At 39.2% G+C, this 17591-nt stretch overlaps 1 protein-coding gene across 3 annotated transcripts in view; it reads left to right on the top strand.

Annotated features, from left to right (window-relative positions):
• LOC139728746 (guanine nucleotide exchange factor VAV2-like) overlaps nucleotides 1-17591 on the top strand; it is a 123622-nt gene that overhangs the window by 73038 nt on the left and 32993 nt on the right. For all 3 annotated transcript variants that reach the window (XM_071639687.1, XM_071639686.1, XM_071639688.1), the window contains exons 4-10: nucleotides 2398-2451; nucleotides 5280-5415; nucleotides 7968-8057; nucleotides 8833-8901; nucleotides 11043-11240; nucleotides 12614-12709; nucleotides 16983-17054. In XM_071639687.1, the coding sequence (XP_071495788.1) occupies nucleotides 2398-2451; nucleotides 5280-5415; nucleotides 7968-8057; nucleotides 8833-8901; nucleotides 11043-11240; nucleotides 12614-12709; nucleotides 16983-17054 (715 nt within the window). The remainder of the gene's footprint in view (nucleotides 1-2397; nucleotides 2452-5279; nucleotides 5416-7967; nucleotides 8058-8832; nucleotides 8902-11042; nucleotides 11241-12613; nucleotides 12710-16982; nucleotides 17055-17591) is intronic.

Genomic DNA, 17591 nt, shown 5'->3' with positions numbered 1-17591 from the left:
TCTAAGGGGAATCAAAAGTTTATTTGATGAAAATAGGTTTGGAAATGGGCTGAGATATCTAAAAACAAGGTAATACAAAGAGATCCTAATAAAAGTCATGACCTGTCAATTTATTAGGATCGCTTTTCTGGATATCTCAGCCATTTCAAGGCCAATATTCAGCAAATAAACATTGAATCCTTCTTGAAATTACATTGCCTCTTTCATATTTCATAAGAGATTTCTCATTATCTCACCAAGAAATGTTATAAACCTGAATCCTCCCCTCGACCAGTACTGTACGGTCCCTTTACTGTATACGCCATTTATTTCGTGACTCTTAATTTTTGCGAATTGAGAATTCCCAACAATTTTGCAAGTGGTTAAATTCGCGATCATGGAGTCCTGTACTGAATGGAGAATTTAGTGGACACGTCGTCACATTCACATCAGGATCAGAGTCAATATTTTTGCATGTCTTTAATTTCACGATTAGCACCTGACTCGTGAAATTCACGAAAATAAAAAACCTCGCAAAATATTTGGCGTATACAGTATCTTCTTGATGACACAAAATATGCAGTGCGAATGCAGCTTCCTTGTTATCCCAACTTGATTAGCTTTTGATATCTGGAGTGATTTTGACAATGCATATTAGAATGGGATCACAAAGGTATCATGTGAATGCCATACTTTTTGACGCTATAGACCAATAAAACAAAGTCCTCTTAAACTGGATACTTCAGATGTTTTTTTTTTTTAATGGCACATGTAGTGGCACAGGTAGTATCTCTAATACAGTTTGGATGCTTTCAGTTTATCACGATAACATCAAAATAATGTATGTAAACCCAACTAATGTAATACAGATTACATCCTGTCTCGTTCAGGGTTACAGTTGATCGCATTTCATAGCTTTTCCTGTCCTGGAGCTCTACCTGATAATGTATCTATGATACTTTCCGGTATTACTTTCTCTTTTCATATTGAGCATTCACAAATGCAAAGTGTCAACTGAACAAAAGAGAAAAAAATATAGGAGAATTGTATCCCACCAACAATGGTATAGACAAAGAGAAGCAAAGTGCACAGTGGATGAATACTGTAAAATTTGTCAGACCGTGATTGCTCGAGACAGATATCTGTCAGTTTCATGTTTTATAGGGTAGAAACCTGGGTAGAGATGGGAGTGTCTCGGTTTTCTGATCAAAGACCTTGCAATATACATTGTATCTAGAAGAGTACTGTATGTTCTTTTGGAACGCATTACCCACATGCATAATTTATTATGTAATTCACTTAATAGTAAAACAGGTTTCTGTAGAGGTTAAAGATATGATTTATATTGATATTCAGTAGCTCTTCCTAATTTTTTTTCTTTTTTCCTTCATTTAGTTTTATTTTATTTGTATTTCTCTTTCCGATGTGAACAGAGCCCACTAGGAGAACTGCTCACATCACTAAAGTATCTATCCTGTATAAAGACTAAATAATAACAAATATAATATTCAATGATGATGATGTTCATGATAATGATAATAATGATTATTGTTATTTATCATGATAGCAATAAAAATGATATGTGCCATATATGCCGTTAGTTTGATTTTTTTTTTTTTTTTTTGTGAATTGTGACTTCCAGACAGTTTCACAAGTGATTAAAATTTATAATCATTGAGTAGGCTATATTAATGAATGGAGAAAGAAAATTGCAAAATTCAAATGCACATGAAAATTTCTGGTTTTACAGTAGCACTAGTCCTGCCATGGTCCTACACTGGTCTGGTATTAGACACAATTACTCTAATCATTTGATATTCAGCTTCCTAGATTTAACAGGGTTAATCCACTTTCTACACAGCTTTAAAATTTCTGTAGACTGTGCATGGAAACCCACCAGGTTCCATGAGCATTGGGTTAATAGAAAATGATGATGTAGCAGAGTTAAAAAAAAAATAGTGGGTACGAGAGTGATTGAACAACTGCATAAAAAGAAGACAGACAGAGAGAGACAGAGAGAGAGACAGAGAGACAGAGGCAAAATTAATGCTTATACTCATACCCATGTGCCCCCATAATGCACCAGCTCAATGTCATCAATGGCAAATGGACCACGAGGACTGACGCACATCACAACACTTAATGTTAATCATTCTCACGATTTTTCGGCCTCGAGCCTTCGCCCCGCAGCGGCGGTGGCGTCTCTCTGCAAGGCCCATCTTTGGAGCCCCTTAATGTTGATTGATCATCATACTGTGATGCCCGCCAGAGCCACTTGGACCATTTCTGCAGGCGCGGTTGATTGATAATAACAGGCAGCTATTTCTCAGTCTTGCTTTCCTCTTATGTGTGTGTGTGTGTGTTTTTTTTTAAATCATGTTTTATCATTATTTTTTCTTTCTCATCTTCTTCCACCAGACCGTTCAGCACGATAGAGGAAGATATCTATGGAGGCCTGGAAGATATGGCAGAGTAAGTATTTGCGTCCATGATTCGGCATACGCGTGGTATACCATACATTTGGACCGCATTCAGAATATGCAGGGTGCGAAATATTTAAACGCTTGCCCGATTGCCCTGGGCAAGTGAAAGTTTTGAAACCTTTTTTTTTTTTTTTTTTTTTTACATTTTCCCCCTTCAAACCTGTGAAGTCAAAAATACAGAAGCCCAAAGATAATTACTGTTTAGTGATGCGATGCAGTTAATGTCATTTCAGCAACTTTCCAACATTTAGGTGAAGAAGTCCCAATGCAATGCAACAACACTCGCTCAAACCAAGTTTGTTACTTCAATGTGTTTATAATGCGTGCGAACCAGCACATGTGCTGTTTATAAAAATGATTGTGTTTTTAGCAAGTCTTTCACTTACAAGGGATTTTCGATTTAATTTTCTCGTATATTTGGACTTTCTTTTCAGGCAAGTAAAATTCATTTTCGGGAAAGTGTTCTGCAACAATTTGAAAAGCTGCTTTTCTGAACTGGGCAAGTGGAAAAAAAAAAGTTGTGTAGCACCCTGCATTATGTTTCTCAAGCATCAGAGCCCTTGTAAGACAGTGTTGCTCTGTAGAAGAAATCATGATCAAGACTCTGTTACAGTGGTGGTATGAGAAATAAGCATCCCTTTTCAAGAGCCAAATTTAGCAATAACCCCACATCTGAGATGATGTGCATTGCATGAGAGGCCACATTTTGAAGATTCTCATTTGTGAACTCTTGCTTCAAGTTGATTTTTACTGCAACTGATTGACAAATTGCCCTACATCGATGTAAGTAAGCACCTATTCAGTGTTTTAGAAGCAACCATGATAGCTGAAAAATCATGGGCATACAGTAGTACATAATTGGCGAAGACTCTATTAAACCAACAGTCTCCTGATTAATAGACAGACATTGCTGCAGTAAGTTGCGATATTTTGAAGAGTCGTTAAAGTTATAACTAATAGCGGGAGAGTATTATGAAGTTAAAAACCAACTCCAAATAACTGGTGAATGAAGAATATGCAAATGGAGCAAAGTCGATGACTCAAGAGAATTCCCAACTCGTCCCAATCGGTCAATTTTTTCGTTTTTTTGCGGAAGAATCCACTCTACACTCAACATGTTTGTCCAAGTGTGAACGTCGACTCAGTTTACTTTTGGATATGAGATTGTGTGAAGGAGAAATTACCTGCAAGCGTCATACCACTCTCATAAGCTTTCCTCGGCCTTTTAACAGTAGGGTTTAAAAAGAAACATGATCTGTCACGTAGTCAAACTATTTCTTTCAGAAGCCTATCAGGAATACTGTGATGAAAGCTGTCTGTGTGTATTTGTGCCAATTAAGAACCAAACAGTTTACAGAGGATTTTTTTTTTTAAATTCTTTGATTTTGTTTTAGTTTTAGATGTATAGCAAGACAATTCTGTGTAGGAAATGCATCTTATCATATATTTGAAGTTGAGAACAGGCACATCAGAGCTGCCAAACAGTACATTTTAACCATATTTGGTATGTTTTTCATGTTATTTCATAACAAGAAAATATGGAATATGGCTGTGATAGAAAAATAAAGATTTTGATGTTTATTCTACAATTTCATTTGCCATCTAATTTGTTTCTGTGGCATTTTTATCATATTTAAATGAGAATATTTTTTTTTGCCTTCGGACTGTTTTCTTACTTTGCATCAGTACGTATACATGCTATCGTATGCAGAGGATAGCTGCTTTGGCATATCGTTCCTGGGGTGACAAGACCTTGTGTCTGAATTTGCTTTTATTCAAAAACCTTCTAACTTAATTTTTCAGTATCAAAAATACTGATCTCGGCTTTAAAACATTACAATTATTAATGTAATCTAATAACCAATGTTCATACATTGTATATCATTTCATGTCAATGTTGATGTTGTTTTGCAAAAATGTTGCAGTAATGCAAAAAGTTTTCCCCTCTCCTGAAATATATCATGATTTTTGAGATAAGAGGTCTTGTCACCTCAGGGACGGTATGCAACTGTGATACCGTATGTTTGTTCCATGCGAGGGGGCGGATATCAATTTCACTAGATGATAAAAGTTTTATGGTGGTAGCTTTGATAAAGTGATCTTTGGACACCTTTTCAAATGTCGCTGTCAGAGACGCTTGTAAAGATTTGCTACCGATTACATGGCATGTGCGTGCTAGTAGTTAAGCAAAACTCAGAAATGTAGTAGACGGAAGGGTTCATTTATATAGAGAGTGGACATGAATTTATAAAGACCTTTACATTGAAACATGAAGAGTCAGGAGAAATGAATTGAAATCATGCCTTCGAAACTGCCTGCTAAATCAATAACATTCTTTTCAATTTTATTTTTTATATTATCAAAACCTTTTATTTCATGTGTCAGCTTGAATATATCTTTTGTTTTGTGTATGTGTACACTCAGCCTGTCAAAGAAAATGAGAAAGAGAAAATGTTACTTTGTCAAGTGAAAAAAATACATTTTGGAGTGTTTACATTTTGTTATGTTGAGACGAAGTACATGTGCTACCTAGTATGTTGTCTGAATACAGCATGCATTCAAATTCTCAGTGATGTCATGTCATTGCTCACCATTTTAGTATTAAATGGCATTGCATTTATACAAAGGTGTCATTGTTAGTTTTGTCTCATTCCAAATATTTGTTCATTTTTATTCATAGTTATAATTCAGACAGTACACTACGGCCATAGACAGGCTCATATGTTGCAAAAACAAGTGTAAAATGTGTATTTCGAGGGATATTGTCAGAAAAGAATATTGATTTGATTTTTTTTTTGTCCGTTTTCATCTTTTAAGTGAGCACGACCTCCAGGATGAGGGTGAGATTTACGACACGGTGGACGAGGACGAGGGGGACAAGATCTACGACGATCTTGTCAACATTCGCAGGGAACTCAAGCAGGCCCCTGCGCAACGGACGTCCACTACAGAGGTGACTAGACAGAGTAGCTGAGTTAAAGGAGACCTCTGGATGATTTTGAGATTTTTACATTTGAACAACTATAGATAAGTTATACTGAGGACAGAGTTTCAGAATATATGATAATTGGGATGAAGAATAAGAATATTTTCAAAATTTAGAACAAATTGGAATGAACAAGGATGATGACATGGCAGCCTCACCATAAGAATGCATGAGTTGGGGCTCAAGGAAGCAGAACAAAAGAAGAAGGCATGCATAGATTATACACAGGTGAACTCGCAAACAAGCGGAATTGTAATGGAATTACACTGCTACATTTCTGAAAAATGTGAACCTCTTATGTCATCATCATTGTGCAGTGTAATTTGTTTAAGGTTTTTAGCTCAACTGAGCCAAAGGCTCAAGTGAGCTATTGCGATCGCCCTTCGTCCGGCGTCCGTCGTGCGTCGTGCGTCGTGCGTCGTGCGTCGTCCGTCGTCCGTCGTCCGTCGTGCGTCGTGCGTAAACTTTTTACATTTTCATCTTCTTCTTGAAAACCCCAAGACCGATTTTCATCAAACTTGGCAGGTAGCATCCCTAGGGGGTTAGGAACTCAATTTGTTAAAATGGGCACCATGACCCACCCAGGGGGCCCCCAGGGGGGCCCAAACCCCCCAAATTTAAGGAATCTTTAAAAATCTTCTTCTCTAGAACCAGAAGTGATAGAGCTAAGTTAATACTATGAGTTAGTTCATTGATGACTGTAGTTTCAAGTTTGTTCATGGCAGAATCAGGGATGCCCCCCTTGGGACCCAGGGGAGGGGGGTGGGGAGGGGTTCTAATGGGGCCTAAATTGTACATTTTCATCTTCTTCTTGAGAACCCCATGACCCATTTTCACCAAACTTGGCAGGTAGCATCCCTAGGGGGTTAGGAACTCAATTTGTTAAAATGGGCACCATGCCCCACCCAGGGGGCCCCCAGGGGACCCCCAGGGGGCCCAAATCCCCCCAAATTAAGGAATCTTTAAAAATCTTCTTCTCTAGAACCAGAAGTGATGGAGCTAAGTTAATACTATGAGTTAGTACATTGATGACTGCAGTTTCAAGTTTGTTCATGGCAGAATCAGGGGTGCCCCCCTTGGGACCCAGGGGAGGGAGGTGAGGAGGGGTCCTAATGGGGCCTAAATTGTACATTTTTATCTTCTTTTTTAGAACCCCATGACCCATTTTCACCAAACTTGGCAGGTAGCATCCCTAAGGGGTTAGGATCTCAATTTGTTAAAATGGGCACCATGTCCCACCCAGGGGGCCCCCAGGGGGGCCCAAACCCCCCAAATGAAGGAATCGTTAAAAATTTTCTCTAGAATCAGAAGTTATACAGCTAAGATAATACTATGAGTGAGTACATTAATGACTGTAGTTTCGAGTTTGTTCATAGGAGATCCAGGGGTGCCCCTCTTGGGGGCAGGGGTGGGGGGGGGGGGGGGGGGTTGGTTAGGAAGGTCCAAATGGGGGCCTGAATCGTACATTGTCATCTTCTTCCTGAAAACCTCATGATAGATTTTCGTCAAACTTGGCAGGTACATTTTGTAGCATCCTTAGGGGGTCAGGATCTCAATTTATCAAAATGGGCACCATGCCCCACCGAGAGGGCCCCAGGGGGCCCCCAATCCCCCAAATTAAGGAATCTTTAAAAATTTGGGCCCTTATTGTACATTTTCATCTTCTACTTCAGAATGCCTGGTCAAATTTTGGTAGAGCTGTGAATAATTTAGATTAGTGACTGCGTGAAAGGTGAACTTGCGATACTCAGGTGAGCGCTAGACCCGCGGGTCTCTTGTTCAAAGTGTTGTTTCTCTGCTCAAGAACCGCAATTAATTCCACAAATGAATACATGGAGTTGTCGATTTATGTACGACATGATGTGAAATTATGAAAATCGTCTGAATGCCCCTTTAAAAAGGGTCAAGCCATTTTGGATGAAGACACAAATGATTTCCCTTATTTTTCCTAGAGATCAAAAAGAGAGGAAAATAAGGATACTTTATATGTATCAAATTTCTTTGGTTTGAGCCTCAGAAAAATTTCAGGACACGTTTTTGCCAGGGACAGTATAATACCGGATGCTATCCTATGTATGGATGTTTTTCACTTTACTAATGAGTACTGTTGAGGTTTTTACCATATCTGGGCTGGGTTCATTCTTATAGACTTTTAATGGCACAATAAGATTATGCGCATTTGCAAGTCCTAATGAGAGGATGCCAAAGGCAAAGGCAAAAACTTCACCCCACTTTGTGGACATTCCATGAAATGCAAATGAAGGAAGAGGAGGAGGAGGAGAAGGAGGAGGATTGATAGAAGGATTGTTTTAAGAAGATGAGAAAGAAGAGGAGAAAGATAATGAAGAATAAGGAGAAGAAGAGAGCAGCAAGAAATACATCTAGACAGAATGATATCTGACTCCTCACCCGAAGGTTTCTCCTCCTTTCTAGAATATAAAATTATGTCGTTTTGATGAAATGGCTTTACATCACACTGTGCTGTATTTTCTCCCTATATCCCCCTGCCATCAATGCAGTCGATGAAGGTTGACAAACGCGAGTTCTGCCGGCGAGAGATCGTCGAAACGGAGCAGAAGTATGTGGAGGCGCTGCATATGTTATGCGAGGTAAGTCGCGTTTGTAGTGGCTCAAGGTATAAGTTTGACTTCTTTGTTCAGTATGACTGTAATGAAGCAAAATTTGTGTAAGGATTTGATAGAATAATATGGTAGTGTTGTGCAAGTATGTATTTTTACCTTGTCCTCATTATTATCAGTCAAAATGACATGTTATGCAAATCAAGCTATGAAAACAGCTATGTCATTGCTTCACATCTTCGCTTTAGTGGTTTGTATGCAAAAAAAAAAAAAAAATAGATGAAATAAAAAAGGAGCAGCAAAGGCTCCTGTTTGTTTGCAATTAAATCTTCACCGAGTTTTTCTTTTGTTTGGCATTAATGCAGGAAGAATAAATATCCTATCAGACTTGCAATGATTTTTACAGAGCAAGAACAAGTTCGTTTGCATGTTTATTTGTTTGTTTGTTTGTTTTAGCAGAGCTATAGTTGGTACTTGCTAATTTATAGTTACAGATTGTTAAAAAAAATAGCTCTGCAATTTATTTATATGTGTATGTTTGTGACTTTGTTGGTTGTTTGTTAGCTGAAGGTCCGTAGATTACCATCAGAACAGTCGGGTAGGTTGCTGAGAAATAAGCTATGAGTATCAGATTGATTTGCTGGAAAGAGTCCAATTTCTGAAGAAATCAGGATAAATGCTCATATAGTCGCATACCTTCCAACTGCTTGTGACATTTGAGGAAAGAATGTTGACCGGCTGCACTTGTGCCTCACTTTTGTGACGAAGGGCGTCTTTTCTCCTCTCTGTAACCTTCACCTTCCAGCAATTCATCAAACCACTGAGGCAAGTGTTGACTAGACAGGACATCGACACAATATTCTTGAACATTGAGGTGAGTGCACTAGATAATGTTGTCATGACATGACTGCATGCTTCGCATTCATCCGTCGCCATTCCTCACTTCTGTTTCGTTATATTTCATGTCAATTTTTTGTATGGAAGAGTACAAGCATGGTTTGCAGGCTTGTCATGCTTTTAAAATTGTTAGCCGGTTATAAAAGTGATTTATTAATCTTTGGTATACATTATTTTTTTTTTTACGACAAGTCTAAGGGAAGTTGCTCGCAATAATTTTCTCACTGTTTGCAGTCTCCTTGTGATTTAGTCTTCAAAAATGCTTCTGCTGTTGGGGGTTGTGTTTTTGATGATGTCAACAGTGGCGTTAAAACTGATAATAATGCTGACATTGATGATGGCGGCGATGGTAATGACAATGGTAGAGAGGATGATATTGATAAAGATGAAAATAATGTTGCCAAATATTATGATGATCTTGATGATTATGGTTATAGTGATGAAAATGATGGTGCTTTGATTCGGTCATAATGTGGAAAAGGAATAATATGAAACCGGTCTTAGAGAGGATGGCAGTTATAAAGATAATAAAGATGATCCTAAATATGATGATGATGAGGGTGATGGTGTTGGTGATGGTGATGGTGATGGTGATGTGATGGTGATGTGATGGTGATGTGATGGTGATGGTGATGGTGATGGTGATGGTGATGGTGATGGTGATGATGATGATCATGGTAATGATGAGGGATGGTGATGGTGATGGTGATGGTGATGGTAGTGATGGTGATTGTGATGGTGATGGTGATGGTGATGGTGATGTGGTGGTGGTGGTGATGATGATGATGCTGATGGTGATGGTGGTGGTGATAGTGATGGTGATGGTGGTAGTGATGTGATGCTGATGTGATGGTGATGGTGATGGTGATGATGATGGTGGTGGTAGTGGTGGTGGTGATGATGATGGTGGTGGTGATGGTGGTGGTGATGCTGATGGTGATGGTGATGGTGATGGTGATGGTGGTGGTGGTGGTGATGGTGATGTGATGTGATGCTGATGGTGATGGTGATGGTGATGATTGTGGTGGTGATGGTGGTGGTGGTGATGGTGATGGTGATGGTGATGGTGATGGTGATGGTGATGGTGATGGTGATGGTGATGGTGATGGTGATGGTGATGGTGATGGTCATGGTGATGTGATGGTGATGTGATGGTGATGGTGATGATCATGATCATGGTAATGATGAGGGTGATGGTGGTGGTGATGGTGACGGTGATGATGGTGATGTGATGGTGATGTGATGGTGGTGGTGGTGATGGTGGTGGTGATGGTGATGGTGATGGTGATGTGATGGTGATGTGATGGTGATGGTGGTGGTGGTGGTGGTGGTGATGGTTATGGTGGTGGTGGTGATGGTGATGTGATGGTGATGGTGATGGTGAGGGTGATGGTGATGGTGATGGTGATGGTGATGTGATGGTGATGGTGATGGTGGTGGTAGTGATGGTGATGGTGATGTAGATGGTGATGGCGATGGTTTTAATGATGGTAATGGTGGTAGTGATGAGAGAGGCAGGTGCATCAAAATAAAAAAAAAACACATTGTGATGATAACTGACCTGCATTTCTGATACTGTATGTGTGTCTGCATATTTTTTACCTCCACTGAGGAAGGAGGTTAAGTGATCATTGGCGTTGGTTTGTCTGTTTGCAAAATAACTCGAAAAGTTGTGTATGGATTAAAATGAATCTTCCATGAAATGTCTATTAACACAAGGAACACCTCATTCAGTTTTGGTAGTGATCCGGGAAATTTTATCGATTTTTGAAGGATTTTTCATATTTTGGCATATAAGGTCAACAAACTTGGAGTTTAAACTGTGCGTACTGCAGGTTTACATACGCGCACTACAGTGCACGCTCTGCTCAGGCATAAAGCGCAGTGCAATGACGTAAACAAAAGGCTTCTATTTTGGGAAATAGATTGCATGCGTGAACAGGTGGAAATGAGTTGCTTTCTAGGTGGAGGTCTGCGCTCTCTGAGTGCTTGTCTAGTTGTTTGTGTTTTGTTCTGTTCTTGTGTCTTGATACTCTTACCCCATGATATATAATCCTTTATCCTGATGAAAGTGTGCAGTATTAATCATCCTCCTCCGCCTTAATTCTCCCGCTGCAGGAACTTCACAGGCGCCATCGAGCCTTCTTTAAGGACCTTCAGGACGCCTTTCAGAGACCAAGTCCAACAATGGCCCAGGCCTTCAAGAAGCACAAGAAGAACTTCCTCATCTATGGCTACTACTGCTCCATGATGCTCCACGCCCAGAATCACATCGAGAAGGTTTCAACAAACCAGACGGTTAGGATGAGGATCGAGGTTAGTCCCACGCACTGTCATTGACGTCATTGTGTTTCACCCAGAGACTGTGCTCTATCAACAGTCATCTACACAACTCCCTACTCATTAGTTATTGATGACTTGGGAGGTAACTACTGCTCTGGTTCTAATCAATAAGTGAGCGTCTTATTTAAAGTCATCAGGTTTTCTCAATGGCAAAGGATAGAACTTTTCACACACTGTCTCGGACACAGAGCTAGCTTGTGATGTGTTCATCGTACCAACCTGGGGCTTAAGTACGAGGACAAAGTCCCCTGTTGCTCATAGTCGGTGAAAGGATTTCATGGAAATCTTGTAATGGTACAAACAAAAATCACGCTTGACGTTTCCATGACAACAGACAAGCCTTTCCTTCATGTTCATTAGAAATGTGAAAGCCACCAGCTCTCATCCTAAAAAGAGCAGGAACATTTTGTAAACCAGTATTTAAACTGTTGAGGACGGTTTGATTATGTTACAACACGCATTTCCAATAGACACTTGCCCAAGTATACTCTGGACTCGTCTACAACGGGTTGATAATAGTCAGTCGATTCCTGGGCTGTTCATAGCAAATGTATAACAGAAATTGCTTGGGGAGTGGGGGGGGGGGGGGAGGAAGGGAGCATTTTCACAGCCAATACAGTAATAGAGTTGTACCAACTCCCAGGTGCACATTTTCAGACCTGGAGATGTGACTTGTATTTGATATCTTATTGGTTAGCAGTAACCATCAAATACTGGTACTCAATTAGAAGGGGAAGCAAGTGGCAGAGTTTCTACTTCAGTGCGTGGGCAGGGCAGTGCAGTCACAGTTCAAATACAGTGCACTCCCATTATAACAAACGCGGTTATAACGAAATTCCGGTTACAACGAAGTAAGAATTTAGGCTGCAGCGTTATCAGCTCTGTGTTTTTTTACTGTTTATTTGTTCGGTTATAACGAAATTTCGATATAACGAAAGAAAGCTGTCGGCCCTGAGAACTTTGTTATGATGGGAGTCCACTGTACTCGTGACAAGTTCGTTAAGATTCGTCAAGTTCATCAAGATCTGGCCACCCTTCACTGTCGTGATAAATTTCTAAATGTCCTGTCACAATTTCAACGTGATGTTTGTTGTTTTTACTACTTGGCTATTCGTAGGTATATTTAAGAAAAATATGATTCTTCATTTTGTACAAATCACGAAAACAAAAAAAGATGGTAAAGTGTGATAAAAGAGGCGTGGCATAGTGATATATCTATGACACAAAGATTTGCAAAGACTTGTGTAGCCCTCCTCTGTGCTGCCGATTGTTTGCACGCATCTCTTCCTACTGTCAGCCTCATGTCACCGGCAGATAAAGTCTGGTTTTACTTTTTTTGTCCACAGGAGTGCCAGAGAATTGCAAATGATAACAAGTTCCGGCTCCGTGATCTTCTCAGCGTCCCTATGCAGAGGATACTCAAGTACCATCTTCTTCTTAAGGTGAGGCGATGTTTTATATATATGTCTTGCCTCATTTCCTGCAATGCAGTCGACGCTAGCACGGCCTGGCAAAGACTCGCCCTTGGTTCTCATTATTAAAACGTGAAGTGTTGCATAAAACGTGAAGTGCTGCACACTTGAAGTACTTGTTCATATAACACTAAGTGTAGGTGAAACTGCTTGGACAGTAAAGACAGTGTATATGGTGTAACCAGAAGTTGGATGTTTTGTCATGTGTATTGTATGAGAGTTTTTGTTTATTTGTAGAAATTAGGTTCCCTTTTTGTAAAGGTTTTCTTTTTCTTCTCTTTTTTTTTTTAGGTAGAAATCAATTAGTGTATTTTATGTCAGACTCTGATACATTGTAGGTAGAAATCATTTAGTGTAGTTTACATCCTCCGATACATGTAGGTAGAAATCATTTAGTGCAGTTTATGTTCTCCAGTGTTCATCAAGCAAACACCTGTAGACATCTTCCTGTTTTGGTTGCCCAAGTGTCAAATTTTTCCACAAACTACGTGTAGCTGTATGGTATGTAATTCAGTATAGGAATATATAAAGAAAGAAATGTCAGTCATATTCTTGTGAATACTGTAAAATGGCATTTTCTATTGGTGAATATGTTACAGTCTACCAGTTAAGTGTGGCGTACTGAAAAGTAAAATTGACTCTTATATTCTTTTTATTAGTGGCATCTCCTTCAGACAAATAACAAACAAAATAAGAACAAATGTGCCACATTCACCACTTGAGTGTCACATTATGTTATTATAGGATGCTGAGGTACAGCGTATGTTACGGCTCTGTTAACCCTTTGAGGACGGGCTAATTTTGCTACAGCACCCATTTCCCATAGGCCCCTGCCCGAGTATACTCGGGCCTCGTCCTCAATGGGTTAAGCTGTGATTTGCATGCCACGAGAGTCGGTCACTGCACGTGAAACTGATCCACAGTCACACGAGAATCCGAAAAAAAAGATGCATTGTGGCTCGAGTAGATGCCTTTACCTTGAATTTCACGGGACACCTTCTCAGAATGCAACAATTGCCTGTACCAAACCTCGCTGAGATATAGAACATTAGTTTCAGGAAATTCCAGCTCTTATTTATAATTGCCCTGTGGCTGCTGTTGTTGTGTTTGTTCTGAGTTTTTGTTTCGTCCGTGTTCTTTTTTAAGTATATTTTTCTGGAAGTGAGTTTGGTTTTGTCACTGCATCGAAAGGAAACTCCCAGCTTTCAAGACGTGCCGTTCTAAAGCACCACTTAACGGGAGTTTCAGCTTTGGAGGAGCGTGCCTGGTTCATTTGGCAAATGAGGCGATGTGAATGCATCCCTCGCAGATTTCCAATGGTGATTGTATTACGTCGTGGTATTTAGGACTGGCGTTGGCTTCGCAGATCTTTTTTGCAGCACGTCTTACCCTATCTGGATTACCTCTGTGGAACACACACAAACACACAAAACAAAAATATAAACAACCCTCATCTGTAGTAAAGAAAAAGTTGTATAAATAGGTTTAATAAGCATTATAGCAGCATGCCACAACAGTTCGTAACATGTACCTGCGATGCGTTTTTATGCCTCCACCCGAAGGGTGCAGGAGGCATTATTTATGCATATGATGTCTTATGATTTTAACCTGACACGTCACCTTGTACGCAGTTCCATCACTTCAAGAATACTTTCAACTCTTTCAACTCATATCCTAACTGGCTGATTTCATTTCATTTCATTTTCATTTTTTTTTTTCTGCATGGTACAAGTAATCAGCTATGATCACTTTTGGAAATATACACATGGTTCATCATTATTCATGGCTATTTTGCACATGAAAGGTAAGTAAATCATTGTGACAGAGAATAGAGATATGATAATAGACAAAAAAACTGATAACAGTAACAACAAGATCAATAGACACAATAAAATTGATTGTAGAAAAGAGTGAAAACTTTGCTTGAAAGGTCTGATAACTAGATTTGTACAACTGTAGTACGCAAAATGTATGTTTATACGTGTATTTGAACATTAGGAATACCAGTCTATTTGGACATAATGATTCAGTTTGTTTTCCACTTTACAACCTGTTCATATTTTTAGTAATTAAAATGATGCAGCGGGGATTTTTCTTACATTTCATGTTATCATTTCCTTGCGTAAGGAATTCATGTAAATCTACCACATGCAAAAATCATATTAACACGGGTGTGCATGTGTTCAGAGACTCCAACCCCAAGCACCTTCTGATCTGGAGATTCTCCCGCCTGAAACCCCTAGCAAACGGGAGACTCCAAGTTGATGTGTGCAAAGTGCAAAGTTCCTAGGGTACTAGAGGCTTTCTGGTGCTATCTAAAGCTTATTTTTTCAACATATGATAGCAATAATTAAGAAATCCTTTCCAACCTGAGACACAGAGCCAGGGCGGGAGAATTAAAGCTCAAGCGGGAGAACGGGATATTTAGCAAAAATGGGAAACGGGAGAGTTGGAGTCTCCGTGTGTTGTCAACTATAGTGAAGGGATATGTGACAGTAATGTTGGGATTTACTGTATGATAGATCAATCAAAACAAATTGCATCCCGTTTATCGCCGTATATACATGTACATTTTCTCAGCAAGGGGCTTTTGTAGGAAATGCAATACCTACATACCGATGTACTTTCGGCTCATGGAAACCACATGCGTAAGTTGCCAAGTTTCACTTATATGTCACAAACATATTAAAGGAAGGCATCAGGCATGTAATTTAACATCTCCAAGAAAAACAAAGTTTTTGTTCGAGAAAAGGAATTGCATATGACTGAGGAGGACTGAGAAGATTAACTGATGATTCTTCAGTCCCACATACCTGAATCTGTGTTACTTGACTTTTTTTTCTTTTTTTTTCACTTTGCGTGGTCTTCAGCGAGTACCTGAATTATTTGCTTTGTTTGCTTTGTGTGCAAAATGTGTATACATTGTACATGTGTCTGTATGCATTTGTGCTTTTGTTTGTGTATTTGTTGTTGTTTTCTGCCAGTTTTAGCCATTAAAGATTTGTATTATTTTTAGGTGTTTTTTTTTTTCCTTATTTATTGTTAAGATTCCTTGCAATATACCCATAATTACTTTCTCTGTAGCAGCGTGTGACACTGGCTTCCAAGGTTGATTCCCTCATTGTGTAAATCAATTGAATTAGCTGTCAGATACATACAAGTATGATGATGACATTGGGGGGAGGGGGAGAGGGAGTACATGTAGGACCTAGTGTCGATTTATCTTTAGTTTGGAGTGCTGTTCCACTCCATTTTCCAGTACGCTCTAATATGGGTAGGTTTCATTGAAAGTGGACATTGAGAGGAAGAGTTATGGTACTTTGTACGGTCAAGCTCTCATGATTTTACATTACAGTGATATTTCAGTTGCAACTGCATGCATAAATGAGGATAAGGACACATTGTCAATGCCTTTTGAGTCTTCAGTTCAGTTTGACATAATTTATATCAACTCTTTAGTACATGTATATTCTGTTATACTGTATTGAAAGTGGAATACAGAAATGACACTGAACAGAAGCGAAGAGCACTGAAGTCTTTCTGTGATCGGCTCACAAATCTTCTCAAAGTTTTCATTCTCGTTTCATTTGAAATTGGATTGAATGACTTGTACACTTCCCCGGAAGATGTCGTGTTTTTGATATTCTAGAGCAATTATATGGTGAAGAGGTGTCAGATATGACATTGTTGACCAAACACACAATCTTTATGATGTATTTGCGTGTACAAACCAGTTAGAGATTTGGTGAGGTAATGACGTAATCAGGTCATCTTATTTGCGTATGCTGTGGTCATGAATATCCATCATTTCATTCATGTTGGAAGGGAGTTATTACCTATTTTAGATAATTGCTGTCTCTCTGCGTTGAAGGCTTACCACCATGCTGTAAACATACAAGGTAGTAACTTTTACTTGAGAAATGCCAACATGCTGCAAGCTCTTGTGCAAGTGTAAAAGTAGCCAAAACACAATATTTTCGCGGCATGAAATTTTCGCGAATTGGAGCCGACGGCCTTTTTCGCAGCATGAAATTTTCGCGAGTAGCCTCTATCATTCAATGTGTGTAGTGTAGACAGGAACTTCCATGTGCATTTTAATTTCACGAATCTTGGCTCTCGCGAACTTCATGAAATTAAAATACACACGAACAATCTTCACTTTACAGAATTTCATTCCAGCAGTAGTTGTTTAATTTAATCATATTTTTCTGTTTTCTGTTTTCTTTTTCTTTTTTGCTTACAGGAACTTGTGAAGCACACGGACAAGAAGCACAGAGAGAGGAAAGAACTGGACGAGGCCCTTGACGAAATGCAGGTATGGAAATGCGCTTGGCCCCTTTCCCAGGTTCTCTCTCCTACTTTCAGTGCATGTGTATAGAGGGCAGTATTCAATCTCTGGCTTTTTATTGCCAATTGCAATCATCCTGCCGCATGCGGCATTGCCCTAAATTGAGTCAGCATTCATGCAGTTCAGTTCAATTTTCATATTTCTCATAAAGGTACTGTTTACCATTGGGAGCAGTGATTTAAAAAGTGTTCAGGGTACCACATTTGATGTATATGTGTAGGTCAGTTGTGTCACAAGACATCCTACCATTTACCATGTATTAAGGAGATATCACTGTTTTTCTCACTAACCAGAGAACTAATAATACCAAATACAAAAGATGAAGAGAGAGAGAGAGAGAGAGAGAGAGGGAGGAGGGAAAAATATGTGTATTTATTTATGTAAGGTGAACCATAGTTGTTACCTTTGTTTCATTTGCTGTCAGAAATGGTGATAATCATTGCATATTTTGCATTTTACTCTGCAAGAATTGTATAGCGTAGAACTATTACAAGTATTCAATTT

This window comes from Diadema antillarum, unplaced genomic scaffold (genome assembly GCF_040938485.1).
Source record: "Diadema antillarum isolate AM-2024a unplaced genomic scaffold, OU_Dant_1.0 seq00000195_RagTag, whole genome shotgun sequence".
Classification (NCBI taxonomy): Eukaryota; Metazoa; Echinodermata; class Echinoidea; order Diadematoida; family Diadematidae; genus Diadema; species Diadema antillarum.
This window is presented reverse-complemented; position numbering and strand designations above follow the sequence as displayed.